Source organism: Gorilla gorilla, chromosome 1, assembly GCF_029281585.2.
Source record: "Gorilla gorilla gorilla isolate KB3781 chromosome 1, NHGRI_mGorGor1-v2.1_pri, whole genome shotgun sequence".
Lineage (NCBI taxonomy): Eukaryota > Metazoa > Chordata > Mammalia > Primates > Hominidae > Gorilla > Gorilla gorilla.
The window spans coordinates 26,471,328-26,494,241 of NC_073224.2; the positions used below are offsets into that span (position 1 = coordinate 26,471,328).

General features: G+C 37.5%; 1 protein-coding gene across 3 annotated transcripts in view; it reads left to right on the top strand.

Annotated features, from left to right (window-relative positions):
• Positions 1–22,914, top strand: part of RYR2 (ryanodine receptor 2) — a 790,171-nt gene that overhangs the window by 591,382 nt on the left and 175,875 nt on the right. For all 3 annotated transcript variants that reach the window (XM_063708024.1, XM_063708025.1, XM_063708026.1), the window contains exons 43-52: positions 507–610; positions 3,986–4,121; positions 4,647–4,833; positions 6,526–6,631; positions 8,954–9,074; positions 14,061–14,230; positions 15,489–15,709; positions 17,024–17,114; positions 19,887–20,027; positions 21,430–21,593. In XM_063708024.1, the coding sequence (XP_063564094.1) occupies positions 507–610; positions 3,986–4,121; positions 4,647–4,833; positions 6,526–6,631; positions 8,954–9,074; positions 14,061–14,230; positions 15,489–15,709; positions 17,024–17,114; positions 19,887–20,027; positions 21,430–21,593 (1,441 nt within the window). The remainder of the gene's footprint in view (positions 1–506; positions 611–3,985; positions 4,122–4,646; positions 4,834–6,525; positions 6,632–8,953; positions 9,075–14,060; positions 14,231–15,488; positions 15,710–17,023; positions 17,115–19,886; positions 20,028–21,429; positions 21,594–22,914) is intronic.

Consider the following 22,914-nt stretch of genomic DNA (forward strand, 5'->3'; position numbering starts at 1 on the left):
ACCACATGATCTCACTTTCATGTGGACTCTAAAATCAAAGTCGAACTCATAGAAACAGAGAGTAGAATGAGGTTGCCAGGTGTGGGGGGGAGTGGTTGGGGAGATGTTCAAGGATACAAAATTTCAGTTAGATAGAAGGAATAAGTTCAAAAGCTCTATTATACAGCATGGTGACTATAGTTAATAACGATGTGTAATATTCTTGAAAATCGCTGCCAGAGTAGATTTTGAGTGACAAAAGTGTATGTGAGGTAATACGTATGTTAACTAGCTCAATTGAGTCATTCCATAAAGTATACATATATTTCAAAACATGTACACAATATATACAATTTTTATTTGTCAATTCAAAATACATAAAAATTAAACTTTAATGTAAATCAATGTAGATTAATACACTGTGGATGGTGTTTAGAAATTAAATTTTAAGAGGTAGTATATTTTTATATGGAGTTTATAGTTACAGCACGATCCAGGTTATATTTCATCTTCATTTGAATTAATAGCCTCCCCAGCTATGAGAGGTTCAACACCACTGGATGTGGCTGCAGCTTCGGTGATGGATAATAATGAACTAGCATTAGCTCTGCGTGAGCCGGATCTAGAAAAGGTGAGCAATGTTCCTGCCCTGTGTGTTTGTCTGAATTATGCTTTTTCTTGGTTCTTTCTCAATATTTTAAATATAAGTAAGGTTGGTGCAGAAGTCATTGTGGTTTTGCAATGTGACATTATGGCCAAAACCGCAATTAATTTTGCACCAACACAATATGTTCTAGTGATATTAGAATTAAAGTACATTATAATTTACATTGCACACTATATATTGTTATATATTACATTGTATATAATTCTACTATACATTATATTGTAGTTAGAAGTTATGAAGAACAATACATTTGAAAAAATGAATTTTCTCTGATCACAAACATTTTTCTATGGAACGAGAACCAACGTTCTGTATCTGTATTCTTATGTGTTTTTTTCTTTTCATGATATCTGCTGCCACTTTTGACTAATCATACACTTCAGTTTTTAAAAAGGTTATTTTGACATCTCATATGTACATTTTATATCACATATACTTTATTCGAGCACAAAGCATCAGTGATATAGTAAAGCCATGCACTCTGAGGATACTAAGCCACACATGTGTATACCAGCATTTAGAGAAACTTTCCCTGTATTGTAGTTGCAATTGCATTCCAAGTAGTCACCTGATTTTTTTCCTTGCTCACCTGGAATCTGTTCTTCCCTTATCAGCCAAAGTGACCCTCTTAAAAAGATCATGCCAATCCTCCATCCAGTACTCCCCAAAGGCTTTCTATCTCACTCCCAGTAAAAATCAAAGATGTTGCAATAGCTCCTACATCATCTGTTCGTACATACCAGCCTGATTTCATCTCCTACAGCTTTCCTGCACCCTCTCTTCTTTGCTTCAGCCACCCTTGTCCCCTTGCTGTAGCTGGAACACGCCAACTGTGCTCAGCCTCGGGGCCTTTGCACCTGCTAGTCCAACCATCTGCAATATCCTTACCCAAGATACCATCATGGCTCTTTGTAGGCATTCTTTCAGTCAATGCTCCAAAGTCACCCTCTTGATCAGCTCTTCCACATCCATGCTATGTAAAATTGAAACCTTTTCTCCACTTCCTTAAACTCTTCCTGTTTCCTTTACTGCTTTATTTTCAACCACTGGAAATGTAAATATTTGTATATTATGTACACAAATATATACTTTCATTTTATTTATATTTATAGAAACTTATATTTTAAATATATATTAAGATAATTATATGTAAAATAAATATATTTAATCAAACTCTATGTAGTTATGTAGTTTTAAAAATTCATCCCCTACTGTAATGTCAAGCCAGGGAGGTCAGAGTGGTTTTTCCTCTGTTGTTAACTGCTTTGTCCCACCTTTAGAGAACAGTGTCAGCACTGGGTAGACACTTAGTGCATGGCTGTTGAAGACATGAAAGAGTGAAACTCTTCCCCAAATCCTCCTGACATACCAGTCCAGGATCATGAAGTCTTGCATCTCTGAGACACCTCAGGACATGTTTCCCCCGTATAGTACTTAAAATCTTTTAATCTACACACTCATTAAAATGGCCAATACTAATGCAGTTGATAATACCAAATGCTGAGAAGGACAAGGAGCAGCTAGAACTCTCTTCTACTTCTGCTGTGATGAGTAATGGTACAGCCAGTGTGGAAAGCAGTTTGGCAGTTCCTTAACAAATTAAACATACACCTACCATAAACTATATGCCTAGCCTTTCCACTGCTAACAATTTACCGAGTAGAAAGGAAAATATATGTCCACACAAAGACTTGGGCATGAATGTTTCTAACAGCTTTATTTGTCATAGCCAAAAAGTGCAAACAACTTGAATACTGATCATCAATGTATTAGTTGATAAATAACACTGTGATATACCCATATACGGTGAAATGTCATCCCACAATAAAAAAGAATGAATTACTGACATGCTACAACGTGAATGAATCCCAAAATCATATGCCGAGTGAAAGAAGTCAGGCACAGAAAGATATATGCTGCATAGTTATGTGTACAAGTGTTCTAGAAAATGCAAGCTAAATTGTAGTGAGAGAAAACCGATTGTCTGGGACCAGGTGTTTGGGGAGAAAGGGACTGCAAAGGGCCCAGGGAGCTCTGAGGAGTGACGGCAATGTTCTGTGTCTTGATTATGGTGTGTTCTCACAGATGTCTACATCTCTCAAAGCTCATTGAATTTATACTTCAAACAGATGAGTTTATTGTACATTGGTTCTCTTGCTTCACTATAGTTGATTTAAAACATTTTTAGCTATATTACTTATTTATTTTTGAAACTGATTTAACTTGAGCCGCATATAACTCAATTTGCTTGATAAGTTGCTCCTCTATCAGTCTTACTTCCATTGATAATGATTTTTCTAAGGTTTTCTTTTAAAATTGAACTTCTTGTGAAATATTGTAGAGGACTAACATTCATATAAAACAAAAATATTTTAAGAGGAAAGGCCAGGCAAAAATATTTTATGTGCTAATTTCATCAATACTAAAAAGTGGGCCATCTTATCAAAAATTTCCTGAACACTGAAACCTTGGCTAAAAAAGTAAAAGTAACGGCTCAAAATAAGGTGTTTGGTAAATGCTGCGCATCTGATTTGAACCAAGGATGTTTGACTGTGATCTTAGGTTTTTCTCTATGTATTTTCTCACACCTGCTTCCCCATTAAACTGATAAATCATTTTGGAAACAATTTCTCTTTAAAATATCTTTGCATCTCATATGGATCTTTTAATATCTTGGGTGGATTCAGTTTTTACATTGCACCAGAGGTCATTAGACATGTTTGCAATTTATGACTTTGATAGATAAGGGTCTCAAGTTAAATGCTATTAAATTCAGAAACATTCTTCTTCCGTAGTTTTACACATAATCCTGCAGCTCTTGGCCCACCCAGACAGACTTGGTTGCCCTGTCTGACAAGGAATTGCGGGTGGATTTATACAGCAGGCACTGTGGGTAATTGTGGGTAGATGAAAACAGAAGGCACCGTGGGCTGAGGCTGCTGCTTTATTGTCTCCAATGTGTTTAAGGAGATGGTGCAAATAAAACAGCAACTGGTTGCAGTCCGTGAGTCTTGAGCCCCGGGCAGATATATCTGTGGCATTCATTAAAAAGAATGTCTGCTTAGAGAGAGCTGAAAAAAAAAAAAAAAAAAAAAAAAGCTTATAGTAGGATCATAAATATTTTTATTATGATCCCACTTTATGACAATATTTAAATATTTCTAAAGTCTAAGGTTTTACTAAAGGGAGTTCAAGTAGATTATCATGAGAGCAAAAAGAACTTGCAAAAATGTATTTGTTTAAAAGCATCCTTTAAGGTTGTCATTTATTGTATCCAATGTAAGCATCTAATGACTTTTCATCCAAGGGATAACTCTTTGTTAATCATGTTGTTTGCAGGTAGTTCGTTATTTGGCTGGTTGTGGACTGCAAAGTTGCCAGATGCTGGTGTCTAAGGGCTATCCAGACATTGGGTGGAACCCAGTTGAAGGAGAGAGATATCTTGACTTTCTCAGATTTGCTGTCTTCTGTAATGGTAGGACTTGATTTCTTGAGGTCTTTTGAGTTATCATTAAAACTGCATAGAGATATAATAAGGATTCATCTCAGCACTTTCATGAAGGAAGTATTAGTAAAGAAATCACATATTTTATAATCGATAGGGGTTTTTCACAGTAACCACTTATAATACAATATTTGTTTATATACTTCTTTCCTTATTTAAATTAAAATTTTTAGGCATCTAAGTTCTCATAAATTTTTTATTTTGAATTCTAATAATAGTTTGGATTATGACATCATTCTATAATAATAACAAGTTAGTGAGAATCAATAGTTTATGCCTCCATAATGCTTTACTCTGAAAATTTTTAATGCCAGAAAAGAAATTTACTGTGTCTCGTATACTTAAAGCTAGTAATTCGGATTACATTTTGGCTTTATTAGTATATTGTTGGGTTTTAGTTATTCTTATACATAGGAAATGATTAGTATAACATTGATTTGTTCAGAACTTCCATATAATCATATTTGTTTACTTATCTTACCCATTCTACTTTAGGGGAGAGTGTGGAGGAAAATGCAAATGTCGTGGTGAGATTGCTCATTCGGAGGCCTGAGTGTTTTGGTCCTGCTTTGAGAGGAGAAGGTGGGAATGGGCTTCTTGCAGCAATGGAAGAAGCCATCAAAATCGCCGAGGATCCTTCCCGAGATGGTCCCTCACCAAATAGCGGATCCAGTAAAACACTGTAGGTCTAATATACACACCCTCACGAGTGATCCCTACTACTTGATGTGAAATTTTACAAAATATATTCTGCATCCTATGAATTGTAATATAACTTGTGGTACAGAAGATTTCTCCCTTTGAAAATATAATGTCTTAGATTGGGAAGAATGAATGGAATTTGGTGCTGGAATAGGTTGAATGAACAAAGAGAGCTGAAGAAGATGGTGTAGATTTAGCAGAGGGAAATTTAGGTTGTAGAAGATGAATCTTATGAATTTTCCTAGGGGAGCTAGGGCAAGGTGGGTTGTTGTAAATGATACGAGGTGAACCTTTGGGGTTAGACTGGAGTTTAGTGGGAAGGTAGTTAGAATGAGATTTTATGATTAGAAAGAGACCTTTTGCAAATGAAAGGGGGACTTGACTAAACTGTTATGGTGGTAAAACCTAGAAAAGGTTTCATTCTGAGGAGTGTGATGCTTTGTTGAGGTACAGAAGACAGATACGAGAAGCAGTCACTATCTTACATTTATCTGTAGGTATACATTGTTAATACTAGAGTCCAGTAATCGACATAAGTAAATCCAGGTGTGATGCTTATCTGTGTAGGTGAATGTCCTCCAGCGGGGGTCATGCATCCACACTGCTAGTGCCTCTGGTAAAGATGTAACATAGGGCTTTATTGAGGCACATTTCTAAAGAAAAAAAGAGATAGAGGGCACGCAATCCTGCAAACCCTTTGTCTTTTACATATAAACTGGGCATAGATGTTCCATGTACACCATAGCCGGATTTGCAGACTGGGAGCACTCCTAGAGCAAGAATGAGCACTCCCCACCACACACACACACCATGCTACATGCTTATCAGTTTCCCATGAAGGAACCAGGGAGCTCTTAGGTTCTCTCAGTAGTAGAAAATGTATCAGAGACCTCTGGCCCAGGACCACACTAGCAAGGGTACACCTGAGGGCCTCATGGACAGCCTTGCATGCCCAGGAATGAGGCTGTCATTCAAAGCCTCACTGTCACTCTGCAGACTGCTGTATTCAGTGGAGACAGCTGTCTGCTGAGTTACCAAGGAGGGAGGATGTGAGCCTCCAGGGCCATCCAGATTTGGCTCTCATCAGCAAGAGAACATGTAATTATATTTTCCCTGCAGAGATGGGGAGGGAGATATGTTGAGATATGTTGGATTCTTTGGCAGGGGTTGCAGGAGGTTGAGTAGTTGGTACAGAGGTAGGTGAGCAAGTGCAATAACATTTATAAAGTACTTGCTCTGGGCAAGCACTGTACTGGATGCCTTACATGTGACCTTGTATGACATCTTTGTCACCCTTTCTCTACATGTGTGCCACTTATAGAAATAGTCTAAGCTCACACGTCCTTCGATCAGTTATTTTCTTTGTTAATGCACTCACTACCACTAGAAAGGAAAAGAAGCCATCAAATGAGCAGTTCCTCCTTTTCCCCTCAAAGGAATCTTAATACTAAAATTTCCACAGATGTGTTCTTGGTGTTAGAATCTCAAGTCTGATCTTTAACCAGTTGTTATTCTCCCTTAAAAACGTCAAGCTCTACATTATAACATATATGAAACATATCAGAAGAATAATGTGTTACCTAGTAGTCCCTTTCCTCGGAGAGATATGTAATAAACATGAAATGTCAGTTATCCCATTTGCTTTCTCTTTCTTTTGAAACATTCACGAAAGTGATACAGAGGAGGAGGAAGATGACACTATCCACATGGGGAACGCGATCATGACCTTCTATTCAGCTTTGATTGACCTCTTGGGACGCTGTGCTCCTGAGATGCATGTGAGTTCCTGGGAGTTCAGGAGCAGCAATCCTGATTTCTCTGTGTTAAGACATCTATAGCTGGCAAAGAGCATAACAGCATCCAAAACCAATAATCTTCATGCTCCATTAAAAATAATAGCTGCAGTCTAATTGCTGAACAAGTGTTTGTTTAGTTGGAAATGTCTCGTTGGTTGTAAAAATTAGTAATGGGATTTCAGTGCAAGTCATTAATAGAGTACTTAAGTTACTCATATCTCTGAAACTCATACAGCCTCCCACATTTTAAGAAGAAAAGAACATATTTTCTGTATGCAATTTCCTCTTATGTTACAGTGCATGCAGAAAACAACTGCTCCTACCAAAAGTCATTTTCTTTTGTGTATTTAGCTCTATGTGTTTGCCATCGTTTTAGGGGAAAGTGAGAGGGAAGGTGTAGGGGGTGGATATTAAGAGCTATTTAGACCATATAAATTAGTGTCTTTCTTTCTTTCTTTCTTTCTTTCTTTCTTTTTTCTTTCTTTCTCTCTTTCTCTTTCTTTCTTTTCTTTCTTTTCTCTCTTTTTTTTTTTTTTTAATTGAGACAAGGTCTTGCTCTGTCTCCCAGGCTGGAGTGCAGTGGCATGATCTCAGCTCACTGCAATCTATGCCTCCCAGGTTCAAGTGATTCTCCTGCCTCAGCCTCCTGAGTAGCTGGGACTACAGGCACATGCCACCATGCCCAAATAATTTTCGTATTTTTAGTAGAGACGGGGTTTTGCCATGTTGGCCAGGCTGGCCTGGAACTCCTAACCTCAAGTGATCCAACTGCCTCGGCCTCCCAAAGTGCTGGGCTTACAGGCGTGAGCCAGCGTACCCAGCCTAGATTAGTGTTTTCTGAAACTTTTTGACCCAAATGAAATTAAAGTTTTGTGGAATAATACTTTTACTCTGTAATACATTCTGATATTTTGTTCTTTATTTTATTGTAGTTGATTCTGTGTTATTCTATTATATTCATTTAAAAAAAAATCCTGGCCCAGGGCCCAAAACATTCATTTCCAGATCTTTTAATGGGAAACAAACCCAGAGTTTGAGAGTTTGAAACACATTGGTGCTGGGGTAGTTAAGAACTGTAAGTATATTTCTAAAGTGGGGTGAGCATGAAGCCAGGGCTTTCTTACAAAGCACCTTTTTCTCTACCCTTATTATCTGTATTTCTTTTGGTTTTGGTTGGGTTTTTTGTGTGGTTTAGGTTTTTCATACCCAGAGGTTAAAAATTCCTTGATGTACTCTTTCGTTGTGAACAGAGAGGAATCACAGGATAGAGAAATGTTAGAATGTTAGAAAACTGGAGTCTGATTTTTATAAAAACTTAAACTTTGCTGCTAGTAAGATTCTTTCATCTTAGTAAATGGAAACAGAGACTATTAAAAATTTCTGTGCTGGAGGTGATTACTGACAACAACAACAAAAATACTTGCTCACAATATTTGTCATTTTTCCCATCTCAGAAAAAAACATCAGCGAAACAAAGAGAAAGTATGCTAATAAATAGAAGTTTTCATTCTATTATATTAATGGGGGAAAACTAAGTGAAGTAATAAGGGACCAACCTTGGCATTTCTGAAATTTATGAATCTTCACAACTATTATTTGAGGCCTCCTGTGTGCCAGAAATTGTGCTTGAGTTTCACACCCTGTAATGAGGTAAACAGATGCCCATCCAGGCTCTTCAGACCTAGTCTGTCCTGAAGACTTGCTGAGATTCTTGACTGTATTTTCATCCACAGTCATCCTGGGTACTTCATGTCAGTCTAAAAGAACTGTTAGGATTTATGTTCGTCATTTCCTCCACATTATAAATCCAGCCTTGGGAGAAATCAGGGTCGAAGACAGATGGATATGCAATTCATTTCTTAGCACAAAGCAAGAAAGAAGCTAATTTGGTCATAAATGTTAGTATATGTTCAGAGTCTAATGATAATTTTCTTTGTATTATTGCTCATGTTATTGATAGGTATTTACATGTAATTTTGGAAAGTAAACTTTCATAAACACGTCAGATTCTCAATATATCTTAACAGTCCCCAAAAGGATAAAAACTATTATTCTAATGGATGAACCAACTGGCCTAGACTGTAGTATAAATAACTTGGTGTATGCTGAAATCACTGAAAACTGTTTGAGCAAGTAAATATTCGCAGGTAAGCCAGAAAACTGTTTCTGAGAGAGGCATAACTTTATGTATATACTGATCAGAAAATTATTTTGCACTTGGATTCCAATACTTCAGATTTCCTAGACAGAATTGTAACATTGATGTCACAAAGTTGTTCTAATGTTTTTTTTCCCCCTGTATAGTTGATTCATGCTGGGAAGGGAGAAGCCATCAGAATTAGGTCCATTTTGAGATCCCTAATTCCCCTGGGAGATTTGGTGGGCGTTATCAGCATCGCTTTTCAGATGCCAACAATAGCCAAAGGTAAGGCCAACTTCAATTTGTCCTAATTCAGTAGGATGTTGGATGACATCATGTTCTAAAGAATGTTTTCCGTACTCAACATCCCAACCTCTCCACTTCCTAAATTATGTGTATACTACTTAAATTAGTTTTTCTTAAAAAGCTGTAAAGTATATATTTTATAATTTTTTCCTTTTTTTTTTTTTTTTTTTGAGTTAGAGCCTTGCTCTGTAGCCCAGGCTGGAGTGCAGTGGCTCGATCTTGGCTCACTGCAAGCTCCGCCTCCCAGGTTCAAGCAATTCTCCTGCCTCAGCCTCCCAAGTAGCTGGGACTACAGGCACCCGTCACCACGCCCGGCTAATTTTTTTTGTATTTTAAGTAGAGACGGGGTTTCACCGTGTTAGCCAGGATGGTCTCGATCTCCTGACCTCGTGATCCGCCTGCCTTGGCCTCCCAAAGTGCTGGGATTACAGGTGTGAGCCACCGCATCCAGACTTTTTTCCATTGTTTTTAAAGCTCATTGTTTTTAAAGCTGTGTTTGCTTTGAGATTTTAATTTTCTTTTATATGAAATTTCAGACAGCTTCCAGAGAAGCAGAAACATGCACTGCTACCCTCCATTGTCTTATGTCCTGCCTTGTGTCATTGGTCGCAAGCTCTTCTGTCTTTCTTGACCTTAGTTCCTTAGTTCATGCATTTTGATAGTTTTCATTGTCACTTTCTTGTAATGCTTTTCTATTAAAAGCACTGATGATAGCTTTTGACTTAGAGATTTTAAAATCCCCTCTCTGTTAAAAAGAGTGTTTGTTGTTTTTTTGTTTTTTTGTTTTTTTTTTGAGATGGAGTCTCACTCCGTCGCCCAGGCTGGAGTGCAGTGGCGCGATCTTGGCTCACTGCAATCTCCGCCTCCCAGGTTCAAGCAATCCTCCTGCCTCAGCCTCCCAAGTAGCGGGGACTGCAGGCATGTGTCACCACGCTGGGCTAATTTTTTGTATTTTTTGTAGAGACAGGGTTTCACCATGTTAGCCAGGATGGTCTCGACCTCCTGACCTCGTGATCCGCCTGCCTCGGCCTCCCAAAGTGCTGGGTTTACAGGCATGAGGCACTGCTCCTAGCCAAAAAGAAGTGTTCTTTTCATGAGTAAGGAGAAAATTTTTTTCAAGATTAAAGAAGTTATTGAAGACAACTAAAATAAGTGTTAAATCCCAAATTATACTTTGTTTTTACTTTATCAAATGTAAGGTGTTTTTTTTCAGTTTTCAATACTTTATTGGATATTTATACATAAATCATTTACATGAAAGACTTCTAATTGTAGAACAAAACATAATTAGGGGCCAGGCGTAGTGGCTCATGCCTGTAATCCTAGCGCTTTGGGAGGCCAAGGCAGGTGGATCACCTGAGGTCAGGAGTTCGAGACCAGCCTGGACAACATGGCAAAACCCCATCTGTACTAAAAATACAAAAGTTAACCAGGCATGGTGGTGGGCATTTGTAATCCCAGCTACTCAGGAGGCCGAGGCAGGAGAATCGCTTGAACCCGGGGCAGTGGGGAGGTTGCAGTGAGCCGAGATTGCACCACTTCATTCCAGCCTAGGTGAAAGAGTGAAACTCTGTCTCAAACAAACAAACAAAAAACATAATTAGGCAGGAAGTGCACGCTATATATATTCTTTTTCTTTCATTAATTATGCCCCTAGAGAAGGCAGGCTATAGTAGCTCAAGTCTAGAATGAAAGGGGTCACCATATACCTGAAGGTAGCTCATCCTGTTTGCCAGTCATGATTATGAGAAAGTAAAGTTTCATGTATGCTAACCTTACAAACCCAAATCTACAAGGTGGCAAAACTACCATAATAATTGAACGCTCATTATAGCTTTAGGCAAAGCTAGAAATTAAAAATTCCCCGCCTTTGGCTTCCCCACTTGAGACAGTTTCTTTTCCTTGTGCATCTGTAGCTCATCTTCATTTGCTGTCTCTGTACCCCTCTTCTAACTCATTTTCATTTGCTTAAGGAAAATATCTTTTCTTTACTCTATACTTTGAGCCACAAAATAGACACTATCAGGACAAAGGTAATAATAGTACCAGTGACATACAGATTAGGAAATAGGGAAGCATTAATTTTGTAGTAACATAATAACAAAGAACCAAGAACATAGATTGTAAGAGAGCCCAGGGGTCCTTTTCAGAATGGGACCCAAAGTTTCCAGGTACCTCCTCATTTCTTCCAGTCATCTGCCTTTAGCAGCCTTCAAGAGTTTTCAAGTTGCTTTCTCTCCTTTTGTAGTTAGTTGTGCTCTAATATGTTATTTTTCTTCAAATATATGCAGTATATTGTCTACATCGGGAGTCACAGTGGTTTGTGTGTGTGTTTGTGAATTTTGTATCACAGTCACAATGAAAGTTAACTTTTAACTTTCCATTGGTATTTGTTAGATCTCTGCTTTTTTTTTTTTGAGACGGAGTGTCACTCTGTCGCCCAGGCTGGAGTGCAGTGGTGCAATCTTGGCTCACTGCAAGCTCCACCTCCCGGGTTCACGCCATTCTCCTGCCTCAGCCTCCCGAGTAGCTGGGACTATAGGCGCCCGCCACTACACCTGGCTAATTTTTTTGTATTTTTCGTAGACACGGGATTTCACCGTGTTAGCCAGGATGGTCTCGATCTCCTGACCTCGTGATCCACCCATCTCGGCCTCCCAGAGTGCTGGGATTACAGGCATGAGCCACCGTGCCTGGCCAGATCTCTGCTTTTTTCAGCCAGGTGTGGTGGTGCACGCCTGTAGTCCCAGCTACTCAGGAGGCTGAGGCAGGAGAATCACTTGAACCTGGGAGACGGAGGTTGCAGTGAGCCACGGTCGTGCCACTGCACTCCAGCCTGGGCAGCAGAGCGAGACTCTGTCTCAAAAAAATTTTTTTTTTTTTACTGCTTTCCTTTTGTGGAGAATGTAGACAGAAACCTGTAGGTTTTTATGTCACCATAGCTGTGCATTTAACTTTATGTGGCTGTGCATTCACTGCAGAGCTTAAACCACCAATATTTCTTTCTCCTTTTCAAAGACAACTCAGTTGGTCTATAAGCATCACCAAGTAGCAGTAATAATGGTTATTATACATTCCATATTTCGTGTGTGAAGTTTGTCTCTAAAGAATGATATTTTCCCTTCTCAGGATTAGCTAAGGTCTTCCTCAGACATTTTTATCATATTTATTTCCAAGCTAGAGTATGCCTCAGAATAATAATGAAAGAAGGAGGGGTTCAGAAAACTTGAGGAACAAGCACATAATCCTGCAGCTCTTGGCCCAGGCTGATTTGGCCGCCCTGTCTGAGGCAGTAATTGTGGGTGGATGAATACAGCAGGCACTGCTGGTAATTGCGGGTGGATGTATACAGCAGGCACTGCGGGGTGACACTGCTGCTCTATTGTATCCAGTGTGTTTGAGGAGATGGTGCAAATAAAACAGCAACTTGAGCCAATCCGTGAGTCTTGAGTCACAGGCAGATGCATTTGTGGCATTCATTAAAAACAATGTCTGCTTGGATAAGAGCTTAAAAAGCAAAGCATGTAGAGCAGGATCGGTGAGCTGCTCCCTTTTTCCCTAGGCACAGCTACGGTTTAAGATAATAGAATACTGTACATTTAAATTCCTTTTTAATGTGATTTTTAGGAGAATTGAAATTGAATTTTATATAGATGTTTAATTGAAAATCATAACATACTGATTTGACACTAAGGTTAAGTCAGCTTTGGCTGGATTTTAAATCCAGTTTTAGTTGGTTTAAATGCAACTCTGTCAGTTACTAGGTATGTGACCTTGGACTAGTTACTTCTCTAAAGGCTAGTTTTCGTCATTCGTTGAATGAGAGTCATAATAGCAGCCTCACAGTTGGGTTGTGGGAATTGTGTAAGATCGTGTCAGTAACATTCCTAGTGCAGTGCCTGACAACAGCACAACACATCAAAACTATTATTCTTATAATGTAAGGAAAAGAATGTATTCGTTATATTGGGTGTTATAATTATAAGGAATGGATACTACCAGGCATTATCCTTTCATCTAGTTTCCTTTAGAACATTATTTGTTTGTTTTTGTGATTCACATATAAAATTTGTTCATTGGCTATACGTGGAAACAGAAAAGTTGTCATTTTATTCGTTCAGTTTATTCAGGATGATTGTGGTCATGTGTCTTCTTTCTCTGAGTTCGTTTCTTTGATGCTGTATCCATATGAAAAATTCTGTGATAGTATTTGTAGAAGAGTACAGTGTGTGATCAGCACCAGTTTGGTGTAATTATCATATGGTCAAACAGGAAGTAAATAAATTCTTCAGTATTTGAAATTGGCACATAACCCCATGATTTCTCATATCAGTGGTCCCCAATTAGGGAACCTATGGAGTGACTATAAAGAATTCACTAATCTCTATAGGCATAAAGCTTTAAGTGTTGATAGAGAAAACAATATGACCCTTAAATGCATGTTAAATGCTATTATGATTAATGAAACATATTTCATATGAAAGCCATACTGGTTTTATAGTGTCATTTCATCATTTTGTTATTGTTCTAAGACATGAAAATGTAAATATACCAAGATTATCACATAAAGGTAGATGAGCTTTATTCATGTTTAAAACAGGCTCACTTAGAAAAGAGTGAAAATCCCCACTTCACATTTTCACTTTTCATGGATTTCACTTGGAGTTTTAGAAAGTAGATTTTGGATGCCTGTTTGTTTCTCCTAAGTATCTAACAATGCCATGTCTTGTATCCTGTATGCAGTTAACAAGTGGTTGCCTATATAACAGTTAAATTACCTTGGCTTTACATTCACTGCCTTATTTCCTCAGCAAACTCCCATAATAGGTTGAGGGTAGTCGAAGAACAGAAAACCATTTCATTGAAAACTGTATTTAAAATGGAAGAAGTCTAGAAAGCAGCCATTTGTAATCTATCCTGTGTATGACACAGCCATTGACACCAAAATTCACTTCTCTCTTTTAGATGGGAATGTGGTGGAACCTGACATGTCTGCGGGGTTTTGCCCAGATCACAAGGCAGCCATGGTTTTATTCCTTGACAGGGTCTATGGAATTGAGGTTCAAGACTTCCTCCTCCATCTTCTTGAGGTTGGCTTTCTGCCAGATCTCCGGGCGGCTGCTTCTTTAGATACGGTGAGATTGGAGCGATGGACTTCCTCCTCTCTTGACTCTTCCCTCTGTGCCTTATGATGTTCTTTTTTTATATATCCATTCATTAATTTATTGACAATGAATGTTTATTGAGTACCTGTTATATTTTCAGGTAAGCCGTGGGTAAACAGAAAATAAACTAGGCTATGTTCTCAAGGAATTCACTGAATAAACTGACAACCTCAAGAAACCTCCCACTGACCAAAAAGAATATGATAAGAATTCTGATAAGGTGCTATATGGGATTCAATAAGAGGTTCACATAACTCTAATTTGGGAGGTCACAGTGACTCCTGTTAACCTCTGTTCAGTATCAACTTCCAAATTGGCCTAAACAATTATGCTTCTCAATAAAAGCAATGAAAGAATTAAGATGATTTAATGGATATTGTTGAGTCAGTATCATCTTGGTATCTTCGTTTGTTAAGGTACAAATGGAATGAAGTCTGTTATGTATATTGGGTGGCCCACATGGAGAATCTGCCATTATCAGCTTAAATGTTCTTTTCTTTGAAACACTGTGGAATAAGCTGAAGTTCTAAATGTTATCGTAGTGGTTATGCTACTATACATATTTAATACCTACTTTCATGTACTCATTAATTTTATCAATTAAATGTGCTTTTTTGATTTCAAAGCACATTAGGACTTGAGCCGACAGTAGCCCCTTCATGAAATATATGAGAGCAGAATCACAAAAATGAAATGAAAATTTCTTTTTTCTTTGTTTTGTGTATTCACCTGAAATTGTGGACCTGAATAGTATGGACGATAACATAGTAATACAGTTATCCTTTGATTATTGGTGCTGATAGACATGAGAATAAATATGAATAATAAAGAGAATTCAGAAAGAATTGATGCATATGAGATCTATTGTGAGAATAAGCTCCTCTCTTTGCCTAGCAAAGGAAAATACTCACATCTGTGATATTATTGTCTTCTTACATTGATCCTACCATTGATATTTAATGATAGAGTCTGAACCTGTTAAGCTTTTTGAGGAGATAGGTGTCATTTCATTCATTTTTATCTATTTATGAACAATGGATAGTTGATTGTTTTTAGTGGTAAAAATCATATGAACCCGACATTTAAAGATGTAACTAAAGAATACATTTCCATGTGTCATAGTGCTATCATCTTCCGGATAGTGAAATTGTATGTCCCCATGTTAATCCCTTTGAAAGTTATCTACTGCCAAACACAAATGGCCTTCTACTCTCTGATTCTTTTTCAGGCAGCTTTGAGTGCTACAGACATGGCCTTGGCCCTCAATCGGTACCTTTGCACAGCCGTCTTGCCATTGTTAACAAGATGTGCTCCTCTCTTTGCTGGCACAGAGCACCACGCTTCTCTCATTGACTCGTTACTTCATACTGTGTATAGACTTTCTAAGGGCTGTTCACTTACCAAAGCTCAGCGGGATTCCATAGAAGTTTGTTTACTCTCTATTTGTGGGTGAGTGGATAACAAATTCTATTCCGGCTTCTTCTTTAAAAAACAGAATTTACAGTGTGGCCTTTGACAAATTATTTAGAATTTTGGAAACATTTTCCATACCACAAATTTAGTTCATTTTAGGTAGTCCCATATACTGAGGTATGAGTCTTCTCCGATCGGCCTTGCTCCCAGTCAAGTTCCGGAGTGTTCCTCCAAGCCTCCCTAGGGTATCCAGCTGTTGGATATAGCTTTTTACCAGTTACAGAATACTATTCTGGATGTTGGGAGTGGGGAGTAATTGTGTCAGGAGTCCTTGGCCACTTTAGGTGAGATGAATAGATCTCCCCTTTTGACTGTGTTTGATGATTTAACTTGTCTTCTAGAAGAGAAAAGAAAAAAGGGACTTCTTAAATATAAAATGTGATACAGCATAATATTAAACCATATTTATGTGTGGCAACGATGAAGGCTGAATATTTCCTCCAACCTGGAAAACCATTTCCTATAAGTAGAAGTGCTAGAATGTCTTACAATGAAAACCAGAAACGTATCTCCCCCTGATGAAGTTTTGCCTGTGAAAGTGATAATTTCTCAAGCCCCTAGAAAGATTGTGGCTCATTTGTAACTGCTCAGGGACTCTTGCAGGTGCAGCCAGCAGCCTGGCAGTCCCTGGGGGAAGGGCAAGTTTTCACCCATGGGGGAGTGTCTGGGTTGAGAACCAGATGGCACTGAGGGAAGTGGAAAATCAGAAGAGTAATTCTTTAACTTCCCTAATCTAAGATTCTGTAAAATTGAACCAAAATGCCTATCTCACAGATATTTTCTAAGTATTACATGAGGTAAAACACTTGCTGTTGCCTGACACAGTAGATGTTCACTATGTATATTTTCTCTCCCTTCCTTCTCTGGCAAATTTGCTGTCTCAGCCTTTTTTTCCTCCTTTCTGTTCCAATATTCCCTCTTCTTTTTGCTTCTTACCATCCATTGGAATGAGGGAAAAGACATTTACTAAAGTTAATGGAGGAAAGTCTTAGGAAACAGTGGGGTCTGCATTTGTGAGTGGTTAGGAAAGAAAGGAGGAGAACAGAAACATCTTCTGTAGCAAAGAAGGGGTGATCTTCAGATCTAGGGGATAGAGATAAGTTGGGAAATCTAACCTTATATAAAATAAAGTAACTAAGTGGCTAATCTTTGGACAAAGAACATCTAATGAATGCCATCTGAAGTGAGGTATAGATTCAGGTCCTTGGCTGATATAATTTATTCTAATGAATGATCTACTTAGTTTAGACACATTTCTTGGCATTATGAACATTAGCTTTGTTCCAACAGACAACTGAGACCTTCTATGATGCAGCACTTACTCAGAAGATTAGTATTTGATGTTCCATTATTAAATGAACACGCAAAGATGCCTCTTAAAGTAAGTATAGGAAATGTTTGTAGATATTTGATTACTGGCTTCTCTGACTTTATTTTCTATGACAACATATACATTTCTTAGATACATCATGCTTGACGCTGGGAAATTTCTCCCAATTATTGAAATGGGCATAGAAGTTATAGGAATGTATACATCAACTTGAAATAAACAACTTCTATAAGATTATAGAAATCTTAGCATTGATTTCCAGGGAAACAATAGAAATAGAAATCAATTGAAAAAAAAGGACCACAGGCCGGGCGCGGTGGCTCACGCCTGTAATCCCAGCACTTTGGGAGGCCAAGGCAGGCGGATCACGAGGTTAGGAGATCGAGACCATCCTAGCTAACACGGTGAAACCCTGTCTCTATAAAAAATACAAAAAATTAGCCGGACGTGGTGGCGGGTGCCTGTAGTCCCAGTTACGTGGGAGACTGAGGCAGGAGAATGGTGTGAACCCGGGAGGCGGAGCTTGCAGTGAGCCGAGATCGCGCCGCTGACTCCAGCCTGGATGACAGAGCGAGACTCCGTCAAAAAAAAAAAAAAAGGACCACAGGGAAAAGATAAGCCAAGATACTCTTAAGTTGGAAAACATGGTAATAGGCCTGGCCTAAAATATTATTAGAAACCTCGAGGGATAAAGACGACGCTTTAAAGACAACATTTTCTAAGTTAATAATCACATGACAGGTTCCAAATGTCGCTTCATAGGGTTCAAAGATAACCTCTCTGTATATGCAATTATAGTTTGTCACACAGCATAGAAAAATCACTGGTATTTTCTCTAACTTTATTATTCTGTTCAGGATCAAGTCTCACTCTATCTTACTGAGTTGGGAATGTTTTCTTGTCCTTTAATATCATAATCTAGACTCAGAATATAGAATATAGTGTTTGCATCAAAGTTATATAGTAATGTGATGGATTTTTTATAGATGACCACTCTGCAATGCCATCTAGTAGCATTATTTTTTCCCCAATGGCTACCCAGTACTAGTGCTGAAGAAGTATGAGATATAAAGAGTCTATATGGAGCTGTTACAGTAAGCATCCCTGGATATTTAGCAAAAGTAATCTTTATGAAAATTGACTTTGGTTTAATAAATCTAGATACATTAGTGAATTAGGTAAAATAAATTATATCCTTGATAAAAATTCTATTTTTATGTTTTTTGTCATCTTCAATAGTCCTTGTCTTGCAAAATTTTTTGATACAAATGAGCTGGAAAATTGATGAAAAAAGATACAGTCTCATGCTGTTACCCTTATGCAATAAAACTCTTTTACATTAGAGATATGTCAGTGTTAAGCCAAGCAGATTAGAACTCAATATTTCATCATTGTGACTCCTAAATTGTGTGGATGTATGTATGTATGTGTTCATTTTTTTTTTAACTAAAAGGGAAAGTAAATGAGTTGTAATATTTTAACAGTAAGACATGCAGTCCACTTTAATAACAGTAATTCTTATAATTTATTTTCTTCGTTAGATATAGGAAAGGGTCAAAATATGTATAGTCATAAGATCATTTTATTAATTTGACAAATATAGATCAAGAATAAATTATCCAAAGAACTACCCAATAATTGAAAGATTCTGTGCCTGTCCTTGACCTTCCAGTTTAGTTCTAAACAAGCAATATGCATACGTGAAAATGTAAGGAGCAACACAGACAATCAGTAAAGTAATAAATTGCATCCATAACCACCAAAGAAATGTAGACAAAGAAGTGATCGGAGTAGAGCAATTTTGAAACTTTACTTGGAGAAGTAAGTTTTGCGGCAAGCCATAGAGAGGCAGAGAGGGAGCAAAAAGAATCACAGATGTATAGTTCCTTTATTTTGCTTCTGGGTCATCCTGACATCAGTCCCTTCATTTTACACACGGATTCCAAGATATTAATAACAATTCGTTAAATTATTAGTAAATGATTAACGTAGAACTCAGGGATACATAGACATCCAAACAACCTCATAAAGAATCCTGTTCAAGATATAGTTATTTGTAAAATTGGGCGTCTGGTCTTCATATTGCAATCAGTGTTAAATTTGAAAGAGACATAGTGTCTTAGCCGGGGTTCTTTAGAGGGACAGAACTAATAGGATAGATGTATATATGAAGGGGAGTTTATTAAGGAGTATTGACTCACACAATCACCAGGTGAAGTCCCACAATAGGCCGTCTGCAAGCTGAGGGGCAAGGAAGCCAGTTCGAGTCCCAAAACCTCAAAAGTAGGGAAGCCAACAGTGCAGCCTTCAGTCTGTGGCCGAAGGCCCGTGAGCCCCTGGCAAAGCACTAGTGTAAATCCAAGAGTCCAAAAGCTGAAGAACCTGGAGTCTGATGTTTGAGGGCAGGAAGCACCCAGCACGGGACAAAGATAAAAGCCAGAAGATTCAGCAAGTCAGGTTCTTCTGCCTGCTTTTATCGTAGCCATGCTGGCAGCTGATTAGATGGTGCCCACCCAGATTGAGAATGGATCGGCCTCTCCCAGTCCACTGACTCAAATGTTAATCTCCTTTGGCAACACCCTCACAGACACACCCAGGAACAATACTTTGCATCCTTAAATTCAATCAAGTTGACCCTCAATATTAACCATCACGTGTAGTATACACGGTGATAGTATTCTCCAAGATAATTTATATGGGATTGAGCAGTTTCACTTCAGATGACCTTATAATGTAGCATTAGAGTGTGATATGAGGAGAAATGAAAAAGATATATAAAAGGTTTTGATAGCTCGTTGCTTTTATAATTGTTTTCCCACATAGCTGCTGACAAATCATTATGAAAGATGCTGGAAATATTACTGCCTGCCTGGAGGGTGGGGAAACTTTGGTGCTGCCTCAGAAGAAGAACTTCATTTATCAAGAAAGTTGTTCTGGGGCATTTTTGATGCCCTGTCTCAAAAGGTAATTTAATGTTTTGTGGGTTTGTTTGTATCAATAAAATGGTATAAAGCGACACATTCTTAGTAAGATAGTATTCCTAGTTGAATACTATCTTTGCTAACCAAGACACGTATGGCTTGATTTTTTCTCTTTTCTCAACTTCATAACAAATGTTGAAAATGCAATTTATATTTACTTAATCATTGTGGTAGCATTTTCCTTGTGATCATAACACTGTTTCTGAATATAAAATGGCTAAGCAGTTCAGGAAATTATGCACAAGGTTGATAAGTTTCTGGTGCATTTGGACTCAAACTCTCCCTAGTCCCATCTCCAATCTTATAAAGGCCAAAGAAATTATATCCAATATAAAAATACAAAACATGAAATCTTATGTAATTGTAATATCCCAGTGCCCTGCTAAAGTCTCCAGCTTTGCTGCTATGGAGATTTAGATACCGTCACTCAATGTTGCATTGCATATGTGGCATTGCTTTATAGTTGCAAAATTTATAATGAATAGTTCATATGTTTTCAGATGACTGACAGGTGTTGATCTTAGAGAAAAGGCAGAACAATAAGTTTTGTATATTCATCCTTAAATTAATCAAAATTAGTTTCAATTCCCAGATTGACATTATTAGATGATTGGAGTAGTATAACCACTAATTTGCTACATAATAGAAGAAAATTTGTCTGCAATTACATTTGGTAGCAACACTTTAATGCTTTTTCTTACTGAATTTCCTTTGGTAAACTGAGTCCTTTTAAAATAATGTGTAAGTATTTTTTAGAATCATTTACAACATTTATTTAACATTGAACATTTAAAGTGAAATAAATTATTACTATTATTTTTTAGAAAATCTATAAATATAAATTTAACTGTCATTAATATATAAATAGCTCTTCCTATAAATTTTTAGCATGCATACTTTCTATAGAATTTCTTTTCCAGCTCAGAATTTTATTTTTCAAAGCTTTATAATGCAACATGAATCAGTTAAAATTTCTCACTCTCTAGAATGTTATACTTTATGTTTTTTAATATGTAGTCATTATAATGTACAGGAATTATCTATACCTAACTATAAGGAATGTAGTCCCTATTGACTGAAATTATGTTTATCTCTTAACAATATTTTACACATTGACAATATTAAAGTTTACTTCATTTCCAATGTGTTGGAGAGTCAAAGATTTTATTCTCTTTAAGCTGAAACTTCAGTAAATCTAGCTGCAGCTTCTTTTCTGTTTGATGGGGTTTTAGGCCGTGTTTCATTTTCTAGAAAAAGAATTATCAGAGAGTTCAGTTAGTCCAGGGTAATTCAGATTTTCTTCTGCAACCTTCTGTCAGCCCTGATGATCATGCTGACAACTCTTGCCATATAGTAATTTTTTTTTGGTCCTCCATTTTTCCCAGAAATATGAACAAGAACTTTTCAAACTGGCACTGCCTTGCCTGAGTGCAGTTGCGGGAGCTTTGCCTCCAGACTACATGGAGTCAAATTATGTCAGTATGATGGAAAAACAGTCATCAATGGATTCTGAAGGGAACTTTAACCCACAACCTGTTGATACCTCAAAGTATGGACTCTTTCTATTGCAGCAGATTTTTATTGTAAATGATGTGTGAAGTCTGAAATTGAATAAGGTACTAAAGTGAACTTTCTCTAATACATGCCCCCTTTGAATTGGTATCCTTTTAATAGGGGTCCCTTTAATTTACAAAATGATAGCAATAATAATAATGATTATACTAATATCAGAAATAGATAAGATGTACCTTCTAGGATACTCTTAACAATCAAGACTCTGTATATGGAATATCTATAATAGAATTAAGAACGTATGTCAGTTATATTTTTAGTTGAAAAATTACCCTAAATGTTTATTAATAACTACAATCAACCTCTATATAACATCTTTTACTTAGGATGTTCCCAGCATGCACTGCAAAGCTGTTTCTATGAGTAGCAAGGGAATCCCTTCACCCATCACTACATCTCAGCAAGGCCTAGGGTTAACAGCTGATGTTCAGCATGATAAAACGCAGCACGAGATGGAAGGGAATATCAAATGAGAATTTTTATGAAAAATTCCAATTGTTCTACAAATAGGATGTTTGGGAACTTCAGGTGTTCGACGTCTGAGCATTTTGTTGTTGTCGTTACTGTTTTTAAGTAGGACCATGGTTCTCCATGTGCAAGGAAAGCTGCCTCTTCATGCCACCTTATCTTACTGATTCTGTGGTGACTCAGCAAGATCAGTTTTAGCAAGGTAGACACTTGGTAGTTATTATCCACGGCTTCTGAATTTGCTTGGGAGTTCAACTTTGAGGCTTCTGAGTGGCCCCCAGCTGATTTAGCTTCCATAACCAGATCAGAATTTCAACCTGAGTGGTATGCCATTAGTTTGATAATGCCTTAAATTTGCATGTTTGGTCTTTGATGACAGTCTGTGAGAAAAGACCCTTTCCCCCATCCCCCAGTATTTGGCTTATATGATTGATCTTTTGTATCTCTTCCGAAGTTAGTAAACCAAAATATCACATATTCACATTCCTACATGGGTAAGTTTGTGGTTTGCTAACATATGATCTAATCTGAGATTTTTAAATATCAGAACAATGTCATGGTTTTGGTGTTGGTTGATTAAATCCAATTAATTAATAAGTGTGGGCATGGATATTAATTTACCTAGGCTTGCCCCTTTGGGGACTTCTTAACAGATACAGGTTTACATGGTGATATCAATGATTTCTAGACGATTACGATTTTTTATATATTGCTTCTTAAGTATGTGTATGTCTTATAGTTCAATTACTGTTAACTGCTGGAAAACAACAGCAAACCATCTTATACTAGATTTTATGTAGAATTGTATTCTCAAAGTTAATACTTTAATA